This window comes from Seriola lalandi, unplaced genomic scaffold (assembly GCF_002814215.2).
Source record: "Seriola lalandi dorsalis isolate HSWRI2012SDOR001 ecotype SW California unplaced genomic scaffold, Sedor1 jcf7180002054660, whole genome shotgun sequence".
NCBI classification, from domain to species: Eukaryota; Metazoa; Chordata; class Actinopteri; order Carangiformes; family Carangidae; genus Seriola; species Seriola lalandi.
In genome coordinates, this window is record NW_019525213.1 from 1,403,426 (window position 1) to 1,413,854 (window position 10,429).

Below are 10,429 nucleotides of genomic sequence, written 5' to 3' on the forward strand. Positions count from 1 at the left end.
GCTGCTGTGGAGTCTGAGTACTAGCATATTGATTCTGAATCGTCTGTCAGGGGAACAGGAGATTTAAATGGATACTATGACGGCCCCCTCTCCGGTTACACTGCAGCCTCACTCGGTCAGCCGCTGCTCCCTCCCTCCCTCCCTCCATCACTCGTCACCCTGCAGCCTCTTGCCTGATCTAATTCAGCCCCGGTTTATAAAGTGAAACATACACATTCTGGGTGTGCTTGTCTTCACAGCTGTCTCCTGTCAACTGTTTTTTTTTTTTTTGCTGTATTGTTCTTTTTCAGTTTTGAATTGTTGTACTTTGTGGTAATTTTACAGTCTGGGACACATTATATCTGTCAGTTATAATCACATTTGACTCACCGGCTTTGAAGACGTGAATATGACTACGTACATCTTTACGATGGCTTCCACTTGGGGAACAAAACACAGGCCTTAGACAGATTTGGATTAGGGTTGTAGGAGGAAAAAAAAAATCCACTTTTTTATACAAATCAAACGTTGGCTTGGATCTTTGCTAAGCAGGAAATGCATGAGTGGGGACTTTTTCTGAAAATGAGTACGGTCCTCTCTTCAATCACATGCTGGTTGGTTTAAATCTGTTTCATAATTTCTTCATGCTGATGCATCGCTGACTGGTCTGATGTGTCTTTATGTCTCCAGTCAGTGGCAGAAGGATTCAAAGAAGCAGTCCAGTATGTCCTCCCCCAGCTGATGATGGTCCCAGTATACCACTGTATGCACTACTTTGAGCTATTACAGGTACGTCCTGACACTTGCACAGTCCCAGTCAAAGATACGATTGGTACTGATTGATACTGTTGTCACATCTCACCTGTGTTGTTGTGATGCAGCTTTCCTACAGAGAACACAGTGGACAGTTTGACTTGTTAAAGCGCAGGTGTTACTGATAAACATTAACGATGACATGTCAAAATGTCTGCTGTGAAAAACATCTATAGACTAATGTTTTATTATTATATTATTATGTTTGTTTGTTTTGCTTTTTTAACAGCAACTTCAGGAGCGCAGTGAAGACCAAGATGACAGAGAATGTCTGAAGCAGGCGATCACAGCGCTGCTCAACCTTCAGTGTAGCGTGGAGCGCATCTATGCCAAACACCAGCCTCGCCGTAAACCTGGGTACATCTGCTCTGCTAGTATTTATATACATATAAGAATTCATTTAGTCAATCTCCATTCACCACATAAGCTAAAGTTTGTTTAGAGTTCAGTCATAAAGGCAGTAGCAGAGGTGCAGACCCTGCTTTGCACATCCTTGCGAAGTAGTGATACTTCAGTGGTTTAAAGGTCGCATATTGTATAAAGGTAGATTTCCATGAGTTGTTTGATTATAGATCAGGTCTAGGTTTAAATGAATACTGTGAAAGTATCAAAGCCTCAGTCCACAGAGAAGTACACACAGCCTGTATTCAGAAACTGAGCCTTGAAACGAGCCGTCAGGACTTCTGTAACTTTGTGATGTCACAACAAAGCAGTCACCTCCTTCAGTGATGCTCCAAGCCCCGCCCACCTGTACCCACGGCCCACCCTTGCAGGATTTGGTTTCTCTGAGTGTTTACCTGAAATTTGCTATATTTTTTATTGGATCAGCCAATCAGAAGAGAGACTCTGAGCCTCTCTTCTGATTGGCTGACTGAGAGAGGCGATGTAAAACTACACTGAGATGGTTTTTGGTTCTTAAAACCACAAATATATCTTCTCATGGATATTAACGCTGTAAAAGTGTAAACGCCTTTAAAGTTTAATTTATGCATTGAGCTCTTGAGTTTTCTGACTTCACACTTTATCCCCCCCTCACAGTGAGCCCATGTACCGCCTGTACAGCAGGCAGGTTCGTAGCAAACAACTCGCCATCAAACGCATGAACGAGATCCAGAAAAGCATCGACGGCTGGGAGGGCAAAGACATCGGTCAGTGCTGCAGTGAGTTCATCCTGGAGGGGCCGCTTTTACGAGCGGGCGCCAAGCACGAGAGACACAACTTCCTGTTCGATGGCCTTATGATCAGCTGCAAGGCCAACCAGAGCTCACGGCTCCCGGGGTCGGGCAGCGGGGCGGAGTACCGCCTGAAGGAGAAGTTTGTGCTGAGGAAGATTCGCATCGTGGACCGCGAGGACTCGTCAGAGCTGCGGCACGCCTTTGAACTGATAGGCAAAGATGAAAATTGTGCAGTTTTCTGTGCACGGACAGCAGAGGAGAAAGCGGCGTGGATGGCGGCGCTGGTGACTCTGCAGTACCGCTCCACTTTGGATCGCATGTTGGACACGGTGCTGCAGCACGAGGAACAGGCGCATCCTCTAAGACTGCCCTCCCCGGAGGTTTACCGCTTTGCCGTGCAGGACTCTGAGGAGAATATAGTGTTTGAGGACAAAGTGCAGAGCAAAACAGGCATCCCCATCATTAAGGCCGGCACAGTGGGCAAGCTCATAGAGCGGCTCACCTACCACATGTATGCTGGTAAGATGCTGCAGGACATCGACCCGTAGGTTTCTTTTGCAAAGATATACATCGTGATGCCGATGGTCTGTGTTATCTAATCTTTCTCATCTGTTTGTAGATCCTAACTTTGTCCGCACGTTTCTTACCACATACCGATCATTCTGCAAACCGCAGGAGCTTCTCACCCTGCTGATAGACAGGTATGCTTTAGCCAGAACGCCTGTCCTCTCTCCTGCATCTTTATTCAGCCGTTGTTTATTGAACCACTATCTGAACTGTACGGATAATCATCTTCACCTGGACACTTTTCAGACAAATATTTATCAGTGACTCCATATTGTGGCTGCCCTGACTTCTTGAAATATCGCACGTCTGATTGTTGTTTCCTCTCAGGATTGACATCCCTGAGCCAGAACCCACTGAGGAGGACCGACAGGCTCTCTGGAACGGCGATCAGCCGATGGCGGCCGAGCTCCAGAGGTTCAGGAAGGAGTACGTGCAGCCGGTCCAACTCAGGTATGTATGACAGCTGTCCAATCAGAGGTGATGCTGCCTCAGCTGATCGCTCCTGTGTGAACTCCCCAAAGAGAGAGAGCAGCGGCTGCACGAATAGTACGAACTAAAGGAAATAACAGCAACAGGACAGGGAAATGATTCTCCAAAAACATTCAGGGAACATTGCACAAACTGAGGGAAGGAAAGTAATGTCTGGGTTTGTCTATTTTCTTTGACAAACATGTTGGTCCAGAAGCAATGACAAAGACTTGTGGTGATTAGGAATCCTATTCCAAGGAATACTTCTATTTAGTGCCACTAAAAGCAAGTGAAACATCAAAGTGAAAAAAGGCACCACAAGATAAAACTTTTTTTCTTCTGAATCGAGGCAGGAGATGAGCTGCTTTATTGCTCAGCAGACCCTTCATTTAATGTGTTCAAAGTAAATCGCAGCTTTAAATGACGGACTAATGTCTGCGACGACTCAAGTCAAACTTTTAACCTAATATTCTGTAGATATTAGTCGGTTGGTTACTGATATTTGTGCAGCCTCCGCTCCTTTGAGATGTCTCTAAACTTGCAGATAAACTTTTATAAGCGTGTTCCTGCATCTTGAACTGCTTTCTTTTATTTCCTAACAAGGGCTTCAAAAATGCCACAAAGATTTCGTGTGTCTTTGTCTCGTGTTGTTGTTTGGCTCTTTTACACTCTCCTGTTAAGGCCTGAATGTTCTCACTGAGCCACAGAATTACTTTTGTGTGAGACTTTCTATCCTTATAAGGAGCAACAGTGTCAGGAATAGTCTGTTAAGTACCATTTAAAAACTGCGAGTGTCTCAGTATCAGACTGTAGTGAAGGGCAGCTGCAATAAAATCCTTTAAACTTTAGTCACAGAAACAGTTAAAACACAATGAGGTTGTTAGTTTCTCATTGAGAGGAGTAGGAACAAATCCCGTGGTCACACATACTTTACATTACATCCTCTGAATTAACAGCATTTTTCTTAAAGAAACATGGAAGTGAGTCAGCAGATAAGAATATTCAAAAAGGTTTGTTAATGTTTTTGAGCACATGCCTTAGGCAGCAATTGTACATGAAAAACACCAATAATCAAGGATCTGTTCACAGATCGGGACAGGATTTATAGCGGCCTGTCAGGCGGTTTGGGTGGTCTGTTGTTACGTAAACATTGTGATGTCGTCCAGCCGTTTATTTTAGAACCAGGACACTCAAAGTAGGTTTAAAAAAAAAAAACCTCTTAAAGTGTGACATTTGTCCTTTAAAGCACAGAAATGCTGTGTCTCTGCTATTTTTAAGTTTCCACTCTTAGAAAATGTTAACTGACCACCAGCGTGAGGAATACACACTGGGCACCAGCCAGAAACTGTTCAACCATGTTTGCTGAATGTCTCTGTTTTAGCGACGTCTTTGTCCGGGAATCTCTTATCCCCTTGTGTTCCTGTCTGCCTCTTCACCACCAACTGTCCAATAAAAACAGAAATGTTTAAAAAAAAAAAAAAAAAAAAACCAGCGTGTGGTGAAACAGTAAAAATGTCTCTCCACTTCGGGGGGGGGGGGGTGTTTGTTTCCTGTTTTGTTACTGAATCAATGTGCATAAATGGAGAAATATTTTCAGCTCATATTCGGACAGATTTCAGTTGTCTGAATTTTTTCTCACGGACAGCTGAAAGTCTGTAACAAAAAATATAGTCAGTTAATAATGGAGCGTGTGTTCGTCTCGCAGGGTTCTCAACGTTTTCCGTCAGTGGGTCGAACATCATTTCTACGACTTTGAGAACGATCCGGAGCTGAGAAGTCGACTGGAGGAATACATCACCAGCAAAATTCAACTGAGAGGTCAGAGCTAGACGCGGGATGCACCGCCCCACCTGCAAACACACATTTAGCTTTGTACCGTCAGTATTAAAACTTCCCTTTGACATCTTTTCTTATGCCAAAGCAAAAACTGCAAAAAAGAAAAATGTGGAGCGTTAAAGGTTATTTTGTCATGAATTACATTTTTGGAATATTAAAATGAACATTTTTAAGTCCAGTGACATTGTTTATTAATATAATTAATAATTTAATTTCCAAATCTTACTCACTTTAGATGTTCTCTGACATATTTATGATACGTATTTGATTAGTGATCCATACCAGCATCATTAAAAGCATATCTCTTCTTGTACAGCAGATCACACACACGAGAAACAACCAGTTTGATGCTTTAGATAAACAGGCTGTTCAAAGTGAAAGTTACAATTTGGTCCAAGCATCAGTTTTAAGAAAAAAGTTTGCAGGTTGAGATTGCACAAAGTTAACCTGTGCTATTAGTGTGGCCCTCATCAGAATTAAGACCATTAAATCCTGTGTGTGTGTGTGTGTGTGTTGGTGCTCACTCTGCTCTGTTTCTGTTTTCAGGCAAGTCAATGAGAAAGTGGGTCGAGTCCATCAACAAGATTATCAAGAGGAAGCTGCAGACGCAGTCGAACGGCGTCAGTCACAACATCACCTTCGAGAGCCCGCCTCCTCCCATCGAGTGGCACATCTGCAGAGCAGGACAAGTGGACATGTTTGAGCTCATGACCCTTCACCCCATAGAGATCGCCCGCCAGCTGACGCTGCTCGAGTCGGAGCTCTACAGGTGAGTGGACGAAGGCTTGGAGGGCAGAGAGGCAGGCTTGTGATTTGTCTGTCGGCAGGTTTGTTCACACAGATGAATAAGATCTGTCAGAGTTTACATTTACAGGTTAAGATCAGATTGTTGTTTTCCCTCTGCTGTTGCCTGTATGAAGAAATGAAAACCCTGCTTCGTCCACAGAGCGGTCCGACCGTCCGAGCTCGTCGGCAGCGTCTGGACCAAAGAGGACAAAGAGAAGAACTCGCCAAACTTGCTCCGTATGATCCGTCACACCACAAACCTCACACTGTGGTTCGAGAAGTGAGTCTGAGGATTCGAACATTTCATTCACAAGAAAAGCCAACATTGGTTTTAGAGTCCTGGCTGCAGAAGATGTATCTCTAACCGTGTGTGTGTGTGTGTGTGTGTGTGTGTGCGTGTGCGTGCGTGTGTGTGTGTGTGTGTGCACGTGTGTGTGTGTGTGCGTCTGCGCGTCGTTCTCAGGTGTATTGTAGAGACGATGAACCTGGAGGAGAGGGTGGCAGTGTTATCGCGGGTCATAGAGATTCTGCAGGTTTTCCAGGAGCTCAACAACTTTAACGGTGTGCTGGAGGTGGTCAGCGCCATCAACTCTGTCCCAGTCTACAGGCTCGACCACACCTTTGAGGTGAGTCCAACAATCGGCAGGTTGCAGACTGTATTTCCACCAGAAACAAACGGGTAGTTTACCCTACTATTAAGACAAAATGCCCATTAATCAGAAGACCAGAGCCACAGTGTCCCGTGAAGCTGAAGCTGCTCATTACACACCACAAAATAAAATTAAGATTAAATGGATGCAAGATGGAGAGACAACATTGCTATTTTTACATCCTTGCTAATAGTTGGAAAAGAAAAATTAACTTTATTTGACCTAATGATGGCACCAGAGGAAAGTCCATGTTTTATCATCTTATATACGGTGGCTATTTTAGGACAAAAACAGGCTAAGCTTGTCGACATCAGCTCTACACTCGCAAAGTAGCTCAAGTTTCATTAGGCCGACCCGTGGCTCATATTTAGGAGTCATAATAACGTTTGCATAATAACATGCTAATGTTAGCATGTAAACATTCTGACACAGCAAACTCGGCTTGGACAGATGAAACTAAGTCCTAAATGTCCTAAAACGGCCACCGTACAGAGCACGCTGACATCGTTTATCAAAGCATATAACTCAGGGGAAGCTGATCGGTCACTAGTTGGTCAGGATTCATATTGCGTTGAGTTTAAGTGTCTGAAAAATGTCCAACGGTTGTTAAATTATTTCCTTCTGGATCAAAGTGTTGACTGATTAACCAACACGTCCTTAAGGCCAAACTGCGGCGCCAGGACTGAAAGACTTTACACGAGAATCTAAAACACAGATTTGCAAACAGAGACTCTGATACGATTCTGAATGTGACTCTGATTTTGTGAGCTTGCGTTTCCTGCTCGGCTGTTGTATTATGCACAAGCCCCGAGGACGAAGACTCTGTCCATATGGTGCCGAGCCTGGCCGAGAAAATTCACTGGCACAACAGTTACTTTTTTTGGGAAACCTCTGCTGTTTGTCACTTTGATGTAAGCATCCGATCTAAAGCTGAACCTCCTCCGCCCGCAGGCAATACCAGAGAGGAAGAAGAAAATCCTGGAAGAAGCTGTCGAACTGAGCCAAGACCATTTTAAGAAATACTTGGCTAAACTCAAGTCAATAAACCCACCTTGTGTGCCTTTCTTTGGTAAGTCATCCACAGTGTTGCTCCAGACACACGACAGGTGAAGTATGAAACGATCTGACAGATTATTTCTAAATAACCCTCCTGTACATTTAGATTCACCATTATTTATTAGAAAGCTTCTTTTTTTTTCTTGATCCCCCCCCAGGTATCTATCTAACCAACATCTTGAAGACGGAGGAAGGCAACCCGGACTTCCTCAAACGCCACGGCAAGGAGCTGATCAACTTCAGCAAGAGGAGGAAAGTGGCTGAAATCACAGGAGAGATCCAGCAGTATCAGAACCAGCCGTACTGTCTGAAGGTGGAGCACGACATCAGGGTGAGAGCTCGCTCACACGTTCGTCTCGCCGCTGTCGCTCAACACAAACATTTACACAGATCCTGAACGATAAACTAACAACTTGTTGCTGTTGTTGTTGTTGTTGCACAGCGGTTCTTTGAGAACCTGAACCCGATGGGCAACAGAAGTGAGAAGGAGTTTGCTGACTACCTGTTCAAAATGTCTATGGATATTGAGCCACGGAACTGCAGGCAGGCTCCTCGATTTGTAAGTGTTTGGTGACGTTCATGTTGCAGCAATGTTTGGTGCCGTTTCAGTTTCAATTCCTTGTCTTGTTTTAGTCTCGAATTCACATTTACTGCAGGTGAGAGGGAAAAACATTATTTAGATCCTCGATGATGAGTGAAAGCCGCGTTGGACAGCAGTTTCTGTTTCTGTGTGAAATTGTTAAATTTTGCCGTTTGATGGCACCGACTTCAATACTCTCATTTAGCAGTAGCTTCCACAGGGACCAGAAATAGTGAGTATTTCCTCCTCGGGGAAAGACAGAATCGGTTCTGATGGTGAATTCTCTGTTTTTCCTCCTGTAGCCCAGGAAGACCATGTACAATCTGAAATCCCCGGGGATCCGGCCTGTACGAACGTCTACCTCTGGCACCCTGAAGGGCCACCCCGTCCCCCTGGAGAGGGAGCCCCCACACAAGATCACCTTCCGGAGCATCGCCGAGACCGAGCCGGAGATGCCGGCGTCGGCCTCGGTGCCCACCTCTCCGAACACGCCGACCCCTCCGCAGTCAGCCTCCTCTGACCTCAGCTCAGTCTTCATGGAGCCCGACCTCAGCAACTCCTACGGCGGTGAGTTCAGCTAAGAAACTTCCCCCGTAAAAACAATGTTTTTTACAGGGGAAGTTTCTTAGTTTCCAAACATCAGTGTATTTACATGACTTTCAATTCAGCTTCACTGTTTTGTTTTGTGTGTTTTGGGGTTTTTTTTACTCTTTTTTTGGGGCATTTCTCGTCTTAATTAGACAATAAATGTTGGATATGGGAAGTTTGAATTACATGGTCTGTGCATTTTACCCCTAAGATGCCCTACTTCATTTGAATTTTATTATTACAACTAATAATAATAATAATTATAATTCTTTAACTGTGGCTTAATGGAGAGACACTGTTTTGTGTTCAGAGCACTAATGTAAAAGTTAAACTTGCACCTTTTTGTGAAATTAAATCTTGATCTTTTCCCTCCGTTTACAGGAAGTAACCCCATATTCGTTTCAGTCATTCTGCCACCGACAAGTGAGTGTGGAGTTTGTTTTTATTTTTGCAGTTTGTTCCTAGTTGTTTTCTCTTTCAGCTGTGGATCTTTCATCCATTAACTCAATGAGCGTCTTTTCTTTCTCTTTTTTCTTTTTTTCCCAGAGTTCCAGTCTGTGTCTTGCGGGAGCCTCCACCAGCTCGGGGACGAGCAGCTCAAGCCTCCACCTCTTCCACCACGAAGGAAAGATGCAATGTCTGAAGCCAAAGTAAGAGCAGTGCATCATTTCTCGTCATTATACAAATAAATACAACAATCTACCTCCGTTTGACAGGATTTAATGTGACAGTATTTCTGCTAGGTGCAAATTGTTAAGAGACTTGAGGGGACGACTTGGAGAAAGATTTATTTAAGGGGTTTATATTTAACATTTAAATATATTAAATATATTTAAATCTTCAAAGATTACAGGGGCGTTTAATAAAATAAGTATAACTTTAGGTGACACACATGTTTTCTCTGCCTTCTTCTTCTGTTGATCATCTGTTTGCGGGGCGCCCGGCCTCCATGTTGGGACCCTTCGCTCTGCACCGTATCATTCACTGTTGTTTAGCGACACTTGAACCTTGTTGTGATCTGTTGGCGTCTCTCTGTGTTTCAGCTGAGCACCATGTCCGACAGCCCTCCAGCCATTCCTCCCCGGCAGCCCCCTCCTCCTCCCAGGAACCAGCCTCGCCCGCCGGTCTACAACGGACCCCCCATGGACGGCCCGCTGCCCAGCCCCCCTCCTCCGCCGCCCCGCGACCCTCTGCCCGACACGCCTCCCCCGGTGCCCCAGCGGCCCCCGGAGATCTTCATCAACTACCCGCCCCTGCAGCCTTCCCCCGTGGGCCGATACCACTGGGACTTCAGCAGCTCCCCCAGCTCCCCCAACACCCCGCCCAGCACGCCGTCGCCACGCGTCCCCAGGCGGAGCTGTCCGCTCAGCGCCAGCCAGAACAGCCTCTGCCCTCTACCTGTTTCCATCACCGCTCCACCTGTCCCGCCTCGCCACAACTCCAGCCCGCAACTCCCCAAACTCCCACCAAAGACATACAAAAGGGAGCTGCTGCAGCCGCCGCTACAAGGCCTCTCATTGGTGGAGAACACCGACAGCAGCCAGTGAGCCTGCTCCGTTCTATTTTTAAACACCCTCAAATGCAAACTTCAAACTGTCTCCTGCAAACTACGACACAGTGGACTCAAAGCTACTGATCAGAAAGAATAACACTGCTCCACGTACTCTTAACTCCACCCGCCCTCCCTCTGCATCGACCAGTCACACCCCAGCTGTGCCTCTCAGGGGATCAGTAGCTCCGCCTTCATCATAAAAAACCCTCTGTGCCAATGAGAAACCACCACCGGTGTGCCAGCCAATAAACAACAAGGAGCTGAGTGTTTGTCTGTCTGTGCTGTACGGAGCGAGAATGTTTGTTCCTGATGAAAGTTCTCACCCCTCAAACACTTAACTCACGATTACCCCACGTCCCACTCCTCCATCACCAGGGTG

At 45.5% G+C, this 10,429-nt stretch overlaps 1 protein-coding gene across 1 annotated transcript in view; it reads left to right on the top strand.

The window, feature by feature from the left end:
- The window catches only part of sos2 (son of sevenless homolog 2 (Drosophila)), a 32,346-nt gene extending 21,923 nt beyond the window's left edge, over positions 1-10,423 (top strand). The window contains exons 8-23 of the mRNA XM_023421025.2: positions 670-768; positions 1,022-1,149; positions 1,831-2,486; positions 2,587-2,668; positions 2,862-2,984; positions 4,708-4,820; positions 5,385-5,607; positions 5,785-5,904; positions 6,088-6,250; positions 7,226-7,343; positions 7,489-7,661; positions 7,773-7,889; positions 8,213-8,477; positions 8,880-8,921; positions 9,045-9,148; positions 9,542-10,423. Of these exons, the coding sequence (XP_023276793.1) occupies positions 670-768; positions 1,022-1,149; positions 1,831-2,486; positions 2,587-2,668; positions 2,862-2,984; positions 4,708-4,820; positions 5,385-5,607; positions 5,785-5,904; positions 6,088-6,250; positions 7,226-7,343; positions 7,489-7,661; positions 7,773-7,889; positions 8,213-8,477; positions 8,880-8,921; positions 9,045-9,148; positions 9,542-10,045 (3,030 nt within the window). The 3' untranslated portion in view covers positions 10,046-10,423. The remainder of the gene's footprint in view (positions 1-669; positions 769-1,021; positions 1,150-1,830; positions 2,487-2,586; positions 2,669-2,861; positions 2,985-4,707; positions 4,821-5,384; positions 5,608-5,784; positions 5,905-6,087; positions 6,251-7,225; positions 7,344-7,488; positions 7,662-7,772; positions 7,890-8,212; positions 8,478-8,879; positions 8,922-9,044; positions 9,149-9,541) is intronic.
- The last annotated feature ends 6 nt before the right edge of the window (positions 10,424-10,429 follow it).